At 39.5% G+C, this 17,320-nt stretch overlaps 1 protein-coding gene across 2 annotated transcripts in view; it reads right to left on the reverse strand.

Annotated features, from left to right (window-relative positions):
- Positions 1-17,320, reverse strand: part of focad (focadhesin) — a 63,506-nt gene that overhangs the window by 6,939 nt on the left and 39,247 nt on the right. For both annotated transcript variants that reach the window (XM_055058437.1, XM_055058435.1), the window contains exons 20-34: positions 16,790-16,978; positions 13,552-13,673; positions 13,381-13,473; positions 13,179-13,267; positions 4,936-4,977; positions 4,744-4,852; positions 4,480-4,596; positions 3,087-3,325; positions 2,924-3,013; positions 2,556-2,703; positions 2,284-2,403; positions 1,781-1,903; positions 1,594-1,671; positions 1,435-1,506; positions 518-620 (exon numbers count right to left, since the gene is read on the reverse strand). In XM_055058437.1, coding sequence (XP_054914412.1) covers positions 518-620; positions 1,435-1,506; positions 1,594-1,671; positions 1,781-1,903; positions 2,284-2,403; positions 2,556-2,703; positions 2,924-3,013; positions 3,087-3,325; positions 4,480-4,596; positions 4,744-4,852; positions 4,936-4,977; positions 13,179-13,267; positions 13,381-13,473; positions 13,552-13,673; positions 16,790-16,978 — 1,734 coding nt within the window. The remainder of the gene's footprint in view (positions 1-517; positions 621-1,434; positions 1,507-1,593; positions 1,672-1,780; positions 1,904-2,283; positions 2,404-2,555; positions 2,704-2,923; positions 3,014-3,086; positions 3,326-4,479; positions 4,597-4,743; positions 4,853-4,935; positions 4,978-13,178; positions 13,268-13,380; positions 13,474-13,551; positions 13,674-16,789; positions 16,979-17,320) is intronic.

A 17,320-nucleotide genomic window follows, 5' to 3' on the forward strand; every position in this document is an offset into this window, starting at 1 on the left:
ACTCTCCACAATGGTTCACACTTGCCGACAGGTCTGATTGTCGCAATCGCCATTTCCTGAGCCTTGTAGGAGAACCCTCTGGACCATGCCTGTTGTTCCGGGGAACCTTGTCGGCTCTGCCTTGGACAGCTCAGGCCTCTCGAACAAGGCAGCAGCTGGCAGGGTTTCATAGATGTCTCCTCAACTTGCTACGACAAAGTTGAAAAGTGACATTTCAACTGCTTCTTTCTTCTGACCTCTCACCTTGACCCACCTGCTGGGTTCCTTGGTCTCCCTGGAGACCTCAGAACATTGTTTTCTAACAATGTTCTGAGGCTGGAAACAGATTAGCTGCGTTTACTTAGTAAACTCAATAGTATTTGTTTAATCTGCACACTATTCTTTTCCCATTTTCTTTTTTTTTTTTTGCAAGATAAATTATTTGAAAACTATTCATCCTATTTCTTGTGTTGTGTTGGTGTTACATTAAAATCCATTAAAATGCCAATAGTCAGTGACCTGAAGCATGAAACAGTACCTGTGGTGTTACTGTGCCTGGTGGACATATGGGTTAGGTGCAGATGGCCAATCAGATAGGCGCTGTTAGCCTGCAGCCCCATGGCTCCAGAGAAGTTGATGACCTGCAACAAAGAAACAGAAACAATGTGCTGTTCTCCTGCATGATGGACATTAATGTAGAGGGAAAAGGAAACAATTACTGACACTAACCCAAAAGGAGATGATATTTAGTAATATTCTGGCCAGTTACAGAGCTTTGAAAAGCTTGAAGTGAGAGTCCGATTTAATCAGAAAAGTTGCTAAATGTAGCCACAAAGTCACAAAATTGGCAACAATCAGGTAAGCAAAAGGGGTTTTAGGCTAATTTTCAGATATAGATCAGATCAGGTTCTTTTATTGTCACAATTATATTTTATGTTTTATTTTTGCATATTTTTGTTTTTATGGCATTTATTTTGAAAGGTTTTAAGTAGGAAGTGGAATTCAGCATGTTCGCTGGGACAAGATGCATGTACTATGGAGGCATGACTGCAGAAAAGGCAGTTTAAGTTTAAAGAATTTGTTTGACCTCATTTCTTCCTCTAAAGAAGGGGCAGTCAGCTAGGTATATGTTTTTATATCAATTTTATGTTGTTATTGTACTCATTACACCATCTCATTAATGTTTATGTTGTAATATAGTTCGACAGTGGTGGTGTTGGTGGGAAAGAAAGTGCAGTTATAACAAGAATAACTTAAAAAATTTGTATTAAAGCTAACTTTATACTTCAACAAACTCTTTATTGCCGTTAAGAGGTGGAAGTGATATTCTCATTAAGCAGAGACTGGTCACTGATCTCCCAAAATGAAAGAAATCAAGGCCAATTTATGGGTGCACCCATATTTCATAGCCAACCTGGATTCTAATAAGCACGCTAAGAAGAAAGTAGATGATACCTGAGTTATAGCACGGATAACCTCGTTGAGTCTGTTCTGCTGCTGGATGGAAAGCTCCAATTCACTCTGATACTGTAAAAATACAACAGTGAGTATTCTTGGTGAACAGCTGGACTCACCTGCAGACCAGCAGACTCATGACTGGCTCTCATCTCCTACCTGAATCAGGCAGCTCTCTGACCCCACTAAAGCCACCAGCCCGTTGACAGCAGCCAGGCGCTGCATGGTGGGACATCCCTGAAATACAAAGACAGGATCTGCATGACTTTAATTGGACCAAACCAAACCCTGCAGCTGCAGGTCTGATCAGGGTACGATATGAGAAATGCTGATTCGTGTGTTGTACCTCAGCTAGCAGGATTTTGATCCAAGCAGCCAGCAGGCAAGGATAAATGTTCTCTGCTTTCCCGTGGCCGGACACTGATAGGCCGTGAACCACCAGCCCGAGAGCCAATGAGAAGCCTGGAGTCTGGAGACAGCAGAGAACCATCAGAACGCCTCAAAATAACGCTTTCTATGTACATTAGCTTATCATCCTGTCTGCTTTTAACCTATGGTTATGATTTTGATTTGATAAGAAGAAAGTGCAATAATAATGAATTTAAAATAAAGCTGGGGTACCGGCCAATAATCAACCCTCATTTCCATAATTTTGGTAGATCAGTGATTGGTCGATACTTGCATGAGAAACTGATATTATCCACAAATCTGATCATCCTCAGCAAAGATCTGAACATCAAGAATTAACCTTCAAAATATTCTGGCAATCCTAAAAAAGGTACCTCCTATAAGTTGATACTTAAATCGCAGACAACTCAACAGCCCAGACAGGAAGTGAGGCTTGCTAACCTGCTGGCTCTCCTCAGTCAGTGTGCGAAGTGCATTCAGGACCTCCTCGGCCTTGGCAGCATGGATCAGCCCCCAGCTGAAGGCCGACACGCTCACACAAGCAACAGAGTAAGACAGGACCTGCAGGAACAAATCAGATCAGGTCAACCACTGCTCACTGGGGCTGATAAATGTTTATCACAATAAACTGATGGGTTCTTCTTAAGTATTTTATTGTAGAAAACAATAAACAGAGGCAGTGTCATGACTGGATCAGTGAGGGAAGCATGTACCTCCTGCAGCATGCGTCCCTGTTCACTGCTGTTTTGCAGCTTGTCCAGCAACTTGTCCAGGGTTCTTCTGACATGAAGCTGCTCCTCCACCTGTCCTCTGCTGCAGAGTGCTGACAGCACCAGGCCCAGGCCCAGCACGCAGCCAGTGCTGAGGAACAAGAAGCAGAAAAATGCTCTACAGTAGTTACTTGCTGAAATCCGAGACAAACTGAAGCCCTCCGTCTGCAGCTCAGAGTAACAAACGCTCAAGCTTCTGTCCATTAAAATACTGAGAAGAAAAACTGATCTACTGAATCCTAAAATGCTTCATCTTCTAGTATTTACTGCTGGTGAATGTCCTCTGGACCTGTCTGCACCAGACCACTAACTTGTATTCCAGGTTGGGGTTGAAGCAGCAACCTTCCAGAGCGTCCAGAGACTTGGACAGGACATCCGTGTCCCCCAGGGCAGAGACATCGCTGAACAGCAGAGACAGACTGATCAGTGGTTGCATTCATGTGTTTAACTGGGAACTCTTCTCAGATCCAGTACCTGAGGCTCTGGTGGTGCAGGCTGGAGAGAACCATCCCCATTGCCAGGCCTGAGTGGAACTGGACAGCCTGGGAGTCATCTGCAGAGGGGGCGTCCGGCAAGCCAGCTTGCAGAGCTGAGAGGACCTGGACCAGAGCGTCCCTCTGCCACATCACCAGAACTGGGACAAGCAGGGACAGAGCCAGGCTGGCACAGGAGCGGGCGATGGCGCTGGCCATGTTCTCCCCAGAGTATGACCGCTGGGGACGAGCGCAGCAAAAACACAGAAATAGCAGCTTACAGTCACTTTAGATGAAAAGTACGTTTTACAACTTTTCACATAAAAGTCTGTGGGTTATATATTCACACATGCACAATAACACCTCAAAATTTCCATAATGTATCTTAAAAACTTTTTGTAGGCTGTATTTCAAAGGGATCCATGGCTAGTTTAAACAACAGGTAATATTTAAGAAACATTTTTTCAGATATAATAACAATACAGTAAAAGTCTTGCTGGAAAGGTTTGATCTATTGTCTTATTTATACTTGAATGTGGATGTAAAAGAACCTCGAGATAATGTGATTATAATGGTCTATAAGTCAACTTCTTTCCTGATTTGGTCAAATTCACTCAGACATATTCTATTTTAAACAAACAATTAAATAAAGTTAAACTGTTTGTTTGCAAGGTACTAAATGTGAGTGTGATGATTAAAACAAATTTAGAACATCAGTGCCTTCAAGCAAATAGCGATGCATACTCAGACACGCCCTCTAGGTCCTGTCTGTACATTAGGGCTGGACAATAATCAATGTCAATAGAAAATATGTCTGTTAAAATTTGTAAAAATTTAACTGAACTCCAATCCTTCCTGATGAATATTGGCAGAGGATAGATATTAGCTGCTCAACCTCTCAATTAGTGAATGCCAAGAGCAGGGACATCCACTAATTGACTCACTCTTTGGTTACCTAGCAACAACCTATTAAGTAACTTGCGCAGCAACAGTTTCAGGTTTTACCACCGTGCCTCATAACTGCTCAAAAATAAAAAACACCGTGGATAAAACAGGAAAGATCACACCACCAGTTTGGCGGTACTTGCAAATATTTAAAACAAAAAAAAAAAGTTTAAACACAAAATATTGATTGATCAAACCCTTACATTGTGATTTGCTTTTCAGCAACATTATCTGGCCCTATTGCACATACACAGTAAACAATAATAACATCACTGTTGCCAACTCATCAACTTTGTTGTTATTTTTAGTGTCTTTTCAGATAAAAGACATCAGTACTGACCAAAATCGGTAGGTCAGGCTTTTCAGTGATTGATCGGTCAGAAAAATGCAATTGCTGCACCACTAACCTAAATGTAATTAAAGAAAAAAAGTTCTGACATGAAACTCACGTGCAGGAACCATGGAAACAGCTGTCCCCTGGCTTTGTAGCCGCTGCTGCTGATGCTAAGCAGTGTATCCAGGACCATGGACATCCAGCTGGCAGTAGGCACAAACTCTGGGCCAGCCTGCAGAGCTCAAACAGAGTTAGTACTGTCAAAGTCCGATTCAGTTTCAGCTCGCTATGTGGTAAAGAAAATTCACAGGTCGGTATTGGTGGAGGAAATTGTAGCTTTCAGCCTTGTGTAAAAGCAGAAACATTGAAGCAGCCTCACCCCCATGTCACCGCTGCTGTCAGTGGGAAGATTGTTCTCATACTTAGCGATGACAGCAGCCAGCCCACTGAGGGCTAAGATGGAGTTGCCCTGTACAACAGGACTGTCCCTGGGAAGCAGATGGGACCATCCACTATTAAGACATGTGTCAATAAATCTGGGTCAACTCATCTGCATCAGCATATAACTCACTTTGTAGCAGTTTTGATGACGTCTGTGAGCTGATCTCTGGCCCTAAACACAAGAGAGGAATCAGAGTTAGAGTTCTGAATTAAACCTCTTACTTGTCTTCATTTATCTATGAAACACCTGGCTGACAGAAAGTCTTTATTCTATTTCCTTTTTTTGCTGTGTCGAATTGACAAAAAGCGTTAAACACAGTTTTTATATCTTTAGATCTCACAGGACAAAAACAAACCAAGTAATTACAATGGAAATAAAATAATCACATAAATAAATAAATAAAAGAGATCAAAACAAATATCTAGGAGAGTGAACGAGAAATGTTGTTAAAAAGAAATGCCCTAAGCCCTTTTCTAAAGCAGTCAGTGGATTGTGGTTCCCTCAGAGAATTGTATCAGGGATGAAAAAGTTGTTTCGGGACAGTTCTTAAACATAGAGCGACAGCAGAGAAGGCCTTATCCCCTATGGTCCTCTGTTTGGTTTTGGATATGTGGAGAAGGTTTGAGTGGGTGGAGCAGAGTGAGTGAGTTGTGGTTTGTGGGTGAAGCAGTTCATTGAGATTGTTGGGGGCTTTTCCATAGATACACTGGTTTGTGAGAAGGGAAATCTTGAATTCACCCTAGTGGAAATGGGAAGCCAGTGGAGAGAGTGGAGGATGGAAGTGATGGAAGGATAGAAGGTACACACCTAAATCTGATGATCAATAGAAGAAGCCTAATAGAAATGGTGACATTTCTATTAGGCTTTTCTCAAGGTGAAAACACCATTCATTTTAACTATTTTGGACATGGTCATTTTGCAGTACTGTAGATTATGCTATCAACAGACTAACTTCGAAGTGAGCCAGGGCTGGTTGCTTATCCGACCACAATATCACTCTCCTTGGAAGAAAATTACCTCGAAATCGTTTTGTCAGTCGCTATAATATGCAGAAACAGATTGTTATACCCAAATTTGAGGCAGAATTAGCAAGGGTTAATTGGGATGACATTTCAAATCAGAATCAGATGAAGGATTGCTGCAATACATATATTCTTAATGTTTGTATTACTATGTTTAAGTTTCTTAAAACTCAAATGAAAGGACAAAGAAAAATACAGCACCCTTAGGTATCTGATGACATTCAGCTGTTAATGAAAAAGAGACTATGCTATTGTAACATAGCATAGTCTTTGTTTTTTCTGAATAAATATATTAAATAGTAAAAGTAGCAAACTGTTTTGTAGAACAGTTGTGATTTCATTGTTAAAATTATTCCAAATTTCCACTGTAAAAAACTGATTTGGGTAATAATTATGTTCGTTTCAGGTGTGTGTAAAACTAGTGATTAAAAAGGGGCGTGCACGTCAGCGCAGAGCGGCGCAATCAGCAAGGAAGACACACAACGTCAGATCTGTGCAGTGGGAGTTTTTGACTTAATTGAATGTTTAAACCAAGTAAAAATCTAAAAAAAAAGATAAAACAACAATCAAAGCTTGCCCCAGCACCACAGATCATGCACTAGTAACTGGATTGGAGTTTACAGCCAGAAAACGGCGCCAGGTGCAATAGGACTCCACCAGTGCAAGGAGGACGCCACAGAGGGAGAAAAAAGACGCTCCCAATGAGATCTGGACTTTACTTTCCTTTTTGGGGGGGGTTTGGTGATACCACTTTTTTTTTTTCATCTTTCTTGAGGGGTTTTTGACGTTTTGAATCTTTCAGTTTGGATTGAGAATGTGGATTAATAAGGAGAACTGCTTCCAAGACGTTTTGATTTTTGAGGATATGGGACTTTTTTACAGACCAAATTCTCATAAAAAAAGGGCAAGAATATTTGGGCAATTAATTATTTAAACCGAGTGATTGGAATCTGACCTATAATTATTTTTTAGGGGTTTTTTGACTTACTGATCTATATATCAGGATAACTATTATTAATTCTTAATATTGTGGTTTTCTGAATAAATCATTGTTGCTAAAAATCTATTAATTTCTTAGTGAGTGGTTGGATATTTATGTTTATCAAATTAAATTATGTCACACATTTTACCTGAATTCCTGTGACAAGATCCCCCTTGAGTGTATTTGTGAGTTCCACTTCAATCAAGCCGAATTTTACACTCTAAAATCTTTTCTTAAAAACAAAAGAACCACAGTTTGACTGCTTTTTAAAAGTTTGAGGAGCAGAGCAGTTAAAGAAATGTACACATCAAAAGCTACATACTACAAAAATGTTTTGTCATAAACAGGGGGGAATGGTAAGATGATCTGGAAACAATTAAACAGTTTACTGAATCCCAATGCAAGTACTTATTACAAATATGAACTTGCAGTAGCAGGAAAGATCATAACTGATCCTGCTCAGCTAGCAACAGTGTTTAATTATTTTTTTTACTCTTTTCAGTTAAAGACTTGCTTTCAAAGTTTCCACCATCTCCAATAGGTATACACATTATAAAACCAACCAAAAAAGTGTTCTGATTTGTTTGAGATAAAAGAAATTCATTACTCTGACATTCAAAAAGCTATCACAAGCTTTAGCAATTGCTACGCTAAGTATATGAATAATTTAAACACTATGTTTTAAAAAAATTAGAGAGAGTAGAACCTTTAACTCACATAGTTAATATTTCCATCAGAACAGGGCAATTCCCCAATGTATGGAAAAATCCTTGGGTGAAACCGATTTTTAAATCAAGAAGTCCCCATGAAATCAGCAACTACAGGCCAATAAGTCTTGTTCCGGTCATATTAAAAGTGCCGGAGAAAATTATTCTAAAACCACTTCTATTGTATTTAGAAAGTAACAATCTTCTGCATTCTCTTCAGTTTGGCTTCAGTCATAATCATTCCACAAAGACTGCTATAAGTCTGCTGCTTGAAAAGGTTAAACAATCACTTGACAGGGTAGAAATCACTGGTGCAGTTTTCCTTGACTTGAAAAAGGCTTTTGATTCGTTGAATCACAATTTACTGATCTGAAAGCTTTCATCTTTTAATTTCTCAGAACAGTCATTGTCTTGGTTTCAATTATATTTGAAAAGTTGGAAACAATGTTGTCATTAATAATAGTAAATCTGTCTTCTACAAAACAGTAACAGGGATTCCGCAAGAAACTATCTTAGGACCGGTCCTTTTTTAGTTTATATGTTAGCAGTCTTTCTGAAATTTGTCCTGAAGTTAACCTGCAAATGTATGCTGATGACACCATTGTTTACACATCGGACAAGCCTGCAGAGATGATCATCATGGCTAAATGATTCTTGATTAGCTCTCAATACAAAAAAAACCAAAGTGCATTTGTTCTTTCAATAAAGACAACATCATTACAGTCCTTGAATATCCAGATCAAGGGGAGCCTATTGAGCAAGTATCACAGAAAAAATATTTAGGAATGATTCTGGATGCTCATTTCAATTTTAAGAGCCATGTTGATAAAATCATCAAAACTGTTAGATCAAACATAAAATTATCAGAAATTGTTTAACATTTCACTGTGCAGAGATGTTTTTGAACTCAAAGATTCTCTCACATGTTTCCAATGGAGCTACAGTCTGGTCTCACACTAGTCAAACTATACTCAAAGCATTACCAAGTCTCTATAATTGTTATATATCAAAAGCCAATCATATTTCATCATTGTCACATTTTGGCTGAATTTGGCATTTTGGACTTTCCTAATATTTTTTATAGATTATAATTGTTTTAATTGATATGTTTGAATGGATATGCACCTACACCATTAAGCGATTGCATACAGAGACTGCAGGGCAATAGCAGATCTACTTAGAACAGCTTTAGATGGAAATTGTAAGGTCCCCTTTCGAAGGACCACTTTTGCTCAAAGTGAGAAGGTCTGAAGTTTGGACCTCACTTCCTGTTGATTTAAAGTCCGTAACCAGTTTTTGTACAAAAACAAAAAAAGATTCTGGTTATGTCAGAAACAGAACTGTATCCATTTTTGATGTTTTATGTTTCACTGTTTGTAGATGTTGTCAACATTATGTTGTGCTATTTAAAATAGTAAACAACATGTTTGCTATTTAAAATAGCACAACTAAAATTGAAAAGGGACTAAAATTGAAGTGCTGTTAAAAAGCCTATCTGAGAAATATTACCTATTATTATTTCTGACCATGCACCTGTCTTATTAAAATGGGACATAGGACATAGGCCAACATCTAAACAATGGAAGCTCAATACATCCCTGCTTAATGATAAAGTATCCATCGCATTTATTAGAGAGGAGCTGAAGATATATCTGGAAATTAGTATATCTACAGAAACAACACCTCTGATAATATGGGATTGTGCCAAAGCATTCCTTCGGGGCCGCATAATTTCCTTCACATCTGCGAGGAAAAAACAGAAGGATGCTAAACAAAAAGATTTGGAGGAGAAAATCAAACAATTAGAGTTCAAACATAAAAGAAACGCTTCAGCCAAAATCATGAAGGAATTAAATGCAACCCACAGACAACTAAACAGTCTATTGTCAGATAAAGTAGAGGGTAACTTGAGGTTCACTAATCAAAATATTATGAATACGGCCAGAAGGTTATAGGTTATTGGCATTTAGACTGAGGAAGCAACAGTCCTCCAACATGGTTTCATAAAATAAAAACCCAAGAGTCTGTTGAGACAAGACCTGACAAAATAGCGGAGGCCTTTGCAAAATTTACAAATTATTATATACGAACACTGATACCTGTAATAATGACCAAGAGCTCACAGATTTTTTAAATAAGATAAAATTGAACCATTTAACGGATGAGGTGGCTTGGAATTGGATCAACCGATTGAGGATGGGAGATTAAGCAGATAATTAAATCACTCAAGAACAACAAAAGTCCAGGTCCAGATGGATTTGTCAATGATTTTTATAAAACTTTTATAGATCTCCTGGCTCCCTTGCTATTAAAAGCATATCATCATGCTTTAAAATCCAAAACTATGGCACCGTCTTGGACAGAAGTCACTATAGTTGTAATTCACAAAGAGGGCAAGGATCCCACAGACTGCTAATCATATAGACCTATATCATTGCTGAACACAGATATACGCATACTCACAGCAATCCTAGCAAGGCGACTTAACAAATTCATCACCCAAATCATACATCCTGATCAGACAGGATTTATTGTAGGCAGGTAGTATGCTCATAATATAAGACACTTACTAAACCTAACAAGCGTTCAAAAAGAAAGAAAGATCGAATCAGCAATCATATCCTTAGATGCCCAAAAGGCGTTTGACAGAGTGTCATGAAAATATCTAATTCATACTCTGAAGCGTTTTGGATTTGGTCCACATTTTGTTGACTGGGTGCAAACACTTTACTCCTCCCCTCAGGCAGCAGTTAAAATTAATAGCTTTAGGTCTGATAGATTTGCACTAGGTCGGACAAGGGTGATCGCTCTCACCCCTTCTGTTTGCCATTAGTATTGAACTGTTAGCCCAAATCATTAGAGATGATGCTAATATTAAAGGAATAGAAATCAACAAGGAAATACACAAAATCTCATTATATGCAGATGATGTATTATTATACTTGATGGAACCTAAATCAACAATCCCCCACTTAAAGAGCTCATCTCCCAATATGGATTTTACTCAGGCTACAAAGTCAATATAGAAAAAACGGAAGCTATGGACATAAATGGCCCAATTTCAGACTCCGTAAAAGTACAGAGTGGCTTCAAGTGGCCCAAGAATGGTATCAAATATCTGGGTATTCAAATACCTTAATCTCTATGTGACCTTTATGAGGGAAACTATAACAAGCTCCTACGTGTGATTAAAAATGATCTGGACTGTTGGAATACTCTCCCTATTTCTCTGATAGGTCGTGTTGAAAGTATTCATATGAATGTCTTACTAAGACTACTCTATTTATTCCAGATGCTACCCGTGGAAAGTCCCAAATCTACCTTTGACACCTTAGATAAAATGATAACTGGATTCATTTGGCAAAGAAAGCGTCCTAGAATCAGACTGAAAACTCTGCAGTTATCTAAATCCAAGGGGGGCCTCAAACTCCCAAACTTACAATATTATTACTGGGCTGCACAACTCAAACATTTATTGGTTTGGTTACAGAATAGTGCAGACACTCAATGGCTGGCAATAGAGGAAAGCATGTGCTCAGTACCACTGCAAGCATTACCTTTCTTAGATGCTCCTGTAGAGGAAATGACAATCTGGACAAAAAAACACCCTCAAAATTTGGAACAAAATACAACCGGCTTTTAAGTTATTAAAACAGATTTCACTTTTATCATGTATAGGATCTATGAAGACATTTGCATCAAACAATTTAGATTCTGGTTTCAAAAACTGGTCTAATTATGGACTGTCTCATATTCATCAATTAATTAATGATGGAAATTCCAAAACCTTTGAACAGATGAAGAAAGAATTTGGTCTCCCTAAAATGGACTTTTATAGATATTTAAAACTTAGAACCTTTGTGACGACACACAAAAATTGGACTAAACTTCACAAATCTACTCCTATAGAAAATTTCCTAATGGACATACAAAGGGGAAAGGAAAATAATAAAGTAATTAGTAAAATATATGACCTGTTTATGTCCATGAATGTGCACGATTCCACAAACATAAAGCATAATTGGGAGACTGAACTGCAGGAGTCAATAGCCAGGGACACATGGGAAGAAATATGTACTGAAGCACATTTAACAACAAATTCTAATACATGGAGAGAATTCAAATGGAAAGTAGTAGTCCAGTTTTTCAGAACGCCAGCAATAACCAGTGAAATGGGCCCAACGCAACCCAGTTCTGCGGGATGCAGAATGCAAATCATATGCATATCTTTTGGTCTTGTCTTAAACTAAGTGGTTTCTGGAAGGACATTTTTGAAGCCCTCAGTGCTATTTTCAGGAGAAATGTTCCAAAAACTCCCTTGGTGGCAGTCCTGGGAGTAATACCTGACGGAATAGACAGGAAGGGTGATAGATATCTTCTAAGTATCTTGCTCACAGCAGCCTTGAAATGTATAACTATCAGGTGGCTGAAACCAGGGCCTCCTACATATAACATGGATACAAAAAATTTGGGACATTTATCTGATGGAAGGAATCACATATTCCTTAAGGCTTCAAAAAACAGTTTTTGATATAAGGTGGAGCCCTGTCTTACCATTACTAATTCAATGACACCCTTACAGGACTGCCCTTTGGCACCTTTATGTACCCGTGGGTCAGTTAAAATAGCATGGTGTTTAAAAATGTGAGGACCATCTTACGTCAGAGGGGATTTAATTGTGTGTCTTGTATTTATTTTATTTTGTTGTTACTTGTCTAATGTTTGTACTCTGTTATGTATTCCTTATTGCCTATGTTGGATCATTTGTTGTCTCATCTTCTTTTGTCAAATTATATTGCAGAATATATATGTCAGTAAGAGACAGACAAATGCAACTGTGGACATGTGTTGTTAAAAATAAATAAAAATAAAGTTAAAAAAAAACCTATCTAGGGACAAGTGCTGCAAATTAGCTTTTGCTATTGCACTACGATGCAAACATGGGGCTGCTGTTTTGTTCAGTTTTTCTATGTCAATGTGTGTCTGTCCCTTTCAAACAAACTTAATAATAATAAGAAGAATAAGAATAATGTGGTCATGTTTGTGCACTCTCATCAGGATTCTAACTACAGAGTGTTGGATGTACTGGAGTCTCTGCAGGCTCTTGCTAGGAGTCTCACTGAGAAGTGTGTTGCAGTAGTCCTGTCTGGAGGAGACAAAGCATGGAGACGTTTTTCTGTGTCTGAGAGGGAGAGGACTTGCAAACCCACTGACTGAGTGGCAGACTGACTGGCTGATTCACAGTTTGACTAAGTGACTGACGTGTAACTTAAGAGAAAAATAAAAAATGTCTTATTTTGATGGGCTTTAATTTATAAATTTCACATCAGTTCTGGATGGCATTTGCTGGGTGTTCTCTAGAGCAGTGTTTCCCAACCCTGATCCTAAAACATGTCCGACATGTTTTAGAGGATTCCCTGCTTTAATGTGCCTGACTTTACTGATTGCAGATCAACAAACGCCTGTTAATCAGTCATAAATTGAAATCAGCTGGACTGAAGAAAGAAAATACCTAAAACAAGCAGGTCAGTTTACCTTGAGGACCAGGGTTGGGAAATACTGCTGTAGAGGTGTCACTCTGTTACCCAGTTACTCCAGTTCATGACCGAATGCGACAACATACCAGATAGTGAAGTGGATGAAGGTATGAGTGATTCTCACCACAACCAGGCGCAGTGTTGTTCATACTGCAGCTGCTGTGGATCCCCTTTGACTTGTTTGTGCTGCATTTCCAGATCAGCACGGCGGCCCTGCAGACAGACCCAGACCCAGCTTCATGTCTTCTGTACGACTGTATCTCGCTTTATATACAGACCAGATGATTTCAGAACGCCTAAACAAAGAAGGAAGCAAAAGCTCCGACCTGAAGAAGGGCACTGAACGCCCGGCCCATGAACCCCCTCCAAGCCTGGGGCAGCAGGAGAGCACGGTGCCACTCTGACAGCTGGATGTTCACCTGCAGACAGAACCAGCTGTGGTGTTTCTGTTCTAGCCAAACCAAGCAGCAGGGGTGTTCTGAGGAGGTGGTTTGTACTTCGTGAATGAGGGCAGTCAGGGTCTGCTGGTAGCTGCGGCTCCTGGTGACCAGTAAACGGTCGATGGGCTTCCCGCTGCGGTCCGTCTGCACAGGGAACTCGCAGCAGAGCAGCAATCCAGCTGAAACACAAAGCCAACAGCGGGAAGGTTTATTTGGGCTACAAGGCTGGAACAGACCCAGCACACCACAAAACACCAAAACACATTGATGTTGATCAGGGCAACATTTAACTCTATATGTAATTATTATCACTGTTTCCTAATGAAAAGTTGAATTTATGTTATCAGTTGAAACCAAAGCTGTGGTAAAACAGCTCCTCCAGAAAACATGAAGCCAGATGGAATGCAACTTTTCTTTTCACAAAGAAATCTGGTTTATTAACAGAACATGGATCTAATGCGCATGAGCAGAAAGCTGACTGCACTAACCTGCACTGTGTCTTGTGACGTTCATACATGCTGTGGTGTCATATAGCTCTGTATATACAATATACAGAGCTATATTGTATAGTTATTGATGTTAAAAAACATCAATAACATGGACACCCACACCACTATCTTGCTAATATGTTCTCTTTTCTGCACTCATTGTGGCTCTAGATCCCATGTGTCAAAATGAAGGCCCGCAGGCCAATCTGGTCCACAAATAAATTATAGTGGCCCTGTAAAATCTACAAGGTCACATAAACAGAACCTTGAAAATGACAGTTATGTGCTAAATATTTTTTATTAATCAAATCAGCTTTTATTTGAAGAGTTCCAATCACATCAGTGTGAATCATTTTTATGACATAATTTAAAGACATTCATGGAATATAGACCCAACTATTCGTAAACATTTTAACAGTTTATTAATGGTGATTCATGGCCAGTTATATCACTGGCCCATTTAGGACATTCATGATCTCAATGTGGCCCGAAAATAAAATGAGTTTGATGCATTGGGCGGGCATTTACCAAGAAAATGTCTTATTATGATAAGAATTTAGATTTATCATTGTCTTGATAAATACGATTTAATGGTGTTAAACATTATTGGAAATATTATTTCTGCTATTGTCTCCAGTGTTCCACAAATATCAGTAAATTGAAAATATGATTAAAGTTACTGTGTGCAGATTAGTGACGTAAATCACATTTCTTTATCAGGAGTCCTGAAGAAACCAATTGAATGCTAACAAAACCATAGCAGTTTTTCATCAACATTTTTTTTTATCATTATCATAGTACTCCAAAATATCATGATAAAAGTCCATATTGCCCACCTCTATTTGACACCCTGGTTTAGATATTTGATACTTCGACTTCAATACATCTTCACACTACTGATCCACTGGTCCCCCCTCCTTCACATACAGTTAGGGCCAGAAATATTTGGACAGTGACACAGGTTTTGTTATTTTAGCTGTTGACAAAAATATGTTCAGAAATACAATTTATATATAATATGGGCTGAAAGTGCACACTCCCAGCTGCAATATGAGAGTTTCCACATACAAACCGGAGAAAGGATTTAGGAATCATAGCCCTGTAATGCAGACCCTCCTCCTTTTTCAAGGGACCAAAAGTAATTGGACAATGGACTCCAAAGGCTGCAAGTAACTCAAAAGGCCTTTCCCTCGTTAACCTGTAATCAAGTAAGTAGTTAAAAGGTCTGGGGTTGTTTCCAGGTGTGTGGTTTTGCATTTGGAAGCTGTTGCTGTGACCAGACAACATGCGGTCAAAGGAACTCTCAATTGACGTGAAGCAGAACATCCTGAGGCTGAAAAAAAGGAAAAAATCCATCAGAGAGATAGCAGACATACTTGGAGTAGCAAAATCAACAGTCTGGTACATTCTGAGGAAAAAGGAATTGACTGGTGAGCTTGGGAACTCAAAAAGGCCTGGGCGTCCACGGAAGACAACAGTGGTGGATGATCGCCGCATACTTTCTTTGGTGAAGAAGGACCCGTTCACAACATCAACTGAGGTCCAGAACACTCTCAGAGAAGTAGGTGTATCTGTCTCTAAGTCAACAGTAAAGAGAAGACTCCATGAAAGCAAATACAAAGGGTTCACATGTAGATGCAAACCATTCATCAATTCCAAAAATAGACAGGCCAGAGTTAAATTTGCCCAAAAACACCTCAAGAAGCCAGCCCAGTTCTGGAAAAGTATTCTATGGACAGATGAGACAAAGATCAACCTGTACCAGAATGATGGGAAGAAAAAGTTTGGAGAAGAAAGAGAACGGCACATGATCCAAGGCACACCACATCCTCTGTAAAACATGGTGGAGGCAACGTGATGGCATGGGCATGCATGGCTTTCTATGGCACTGGGTGACTTGTGTTTATTGATGACATAACAGCAGACAAGAGTAGCCGGATGAATTCTGAAGTGTACCGGGATATACTGTCAGCCCAGATTCAGCCAAATGCTGCAAAGTTGATCGGACGGGCGCTTCACAGTACAGATGGATAATGACCCCAAGCATACAGCCAAAGCTACCCAGGAGTTCATGAGAGCAAAAAGGTGGAATATTCTGCAATGGCCAAGTCAATCACCAGATCTTAACCCAATTGAGCATGCATTTCACTTGCTCAAATCCAGACTTCAGACGGAAAGACCTACTAACAAGCAAGACCTGAAGGCTGCGGCTGTAAAGGCCTGGCAAAGCATTAAGAAGGAGGAAACCCAGCGTTTGGTGATGTCCATGGGTTCCAGACTTAAGGCAGTGATTGCCTCCAAAGGATTCGCAACAAAATATTGAGAAAAAACTTTTTTGTTTGGGTTATGTTTATATGTCCAATTACTTTTGAGCTCCTAAAATGTGGAGTGTTTGTAAACAAATGTGTACAATTCCTACATTTTCTATCACATATTTTTGTTCAACCCTTTAAATTAAACGTTACAATCTGCACTTGAATTCTGTTGTAGAGGTTTCATTTCAAATCCAATGCGGTGGCATGCAGAGCCCAACTCACAAATATTGTGTTACTGTCCAAATATTTCTGGCCCTAACTGTATGTACATCTGTCTAGCTTCTATTCCTTCTTTCTCCACTGCTACTTCCACCTCTCCAGGTGCTTCCAGATGCGTTGCAATCACACCCTATTATGAATCCATGTGTCACTCCTCCTGCACACCTCACTGCTGCCTCTCTGTCCTTGAATACATTCAGTTCTCTGTACTTTACCAAAAAGCTAACATCTAGCAGAAGAAGCAACACCCACAATAAGGAAGACTTTGATCACCTGCTAGTCCGGGCTTCAGTCCAGGTTGCTTGTTTTTCTCATAGGTCTTGAGCATGAATGCTGGGATCCCTGCTACAGTTTTTCCTTGGTCTGAACGCAGGACACCTGCTCTCAGAGCAGAGAAATACACTCCTCGTGGCATCTGGCTCATCTCATGCTTCACCAGCGATGTCAGGAAGGTCTCAAAAGCTAAGGAGAAAAACACCATTAAGATGAGCCAAAGGTCACCAACTTCTCATCCGTTGTCCACTTGTGCAGCTAAAGATGGAATCCAGATGGCTGGGCTGAGGACGGCTGCTAGAGATACACTGAGAAAACAGCTACTGCTGGGCATAAGTGACCTGGTCACCGCAGCACCGTACTGAATTAGGGATTGTTTAAAGACTTTTATGAAACTTCAGGATTAAGTGAAGGATCTGTATTCTCCAGGGGATAAACACAGAGGTCGTTGTCTTAATAATGCTCGATGCAACTAATCACTAACAGCATTTCAAAGTCTAAAAAAATTCCACCTATTTGCAGACATATTAC

Source organism: Poeciliopsis prolifica, unplaced genomic scaffold (genome assembly GCF_027474105.1).
Source record: "Poeciliopsis prolifica strain line A6 unplaced genomic scaffold, Auburn_PproV2 SCAFFOLD051, whole genome shotgun sequence".
NCBI lineage: Eukaryota > Metazoa > Chordata > Actinopteri > Cyprinodontiformes > Poeciliidae > Poeciliopsis > Poeciliopsis prolifica.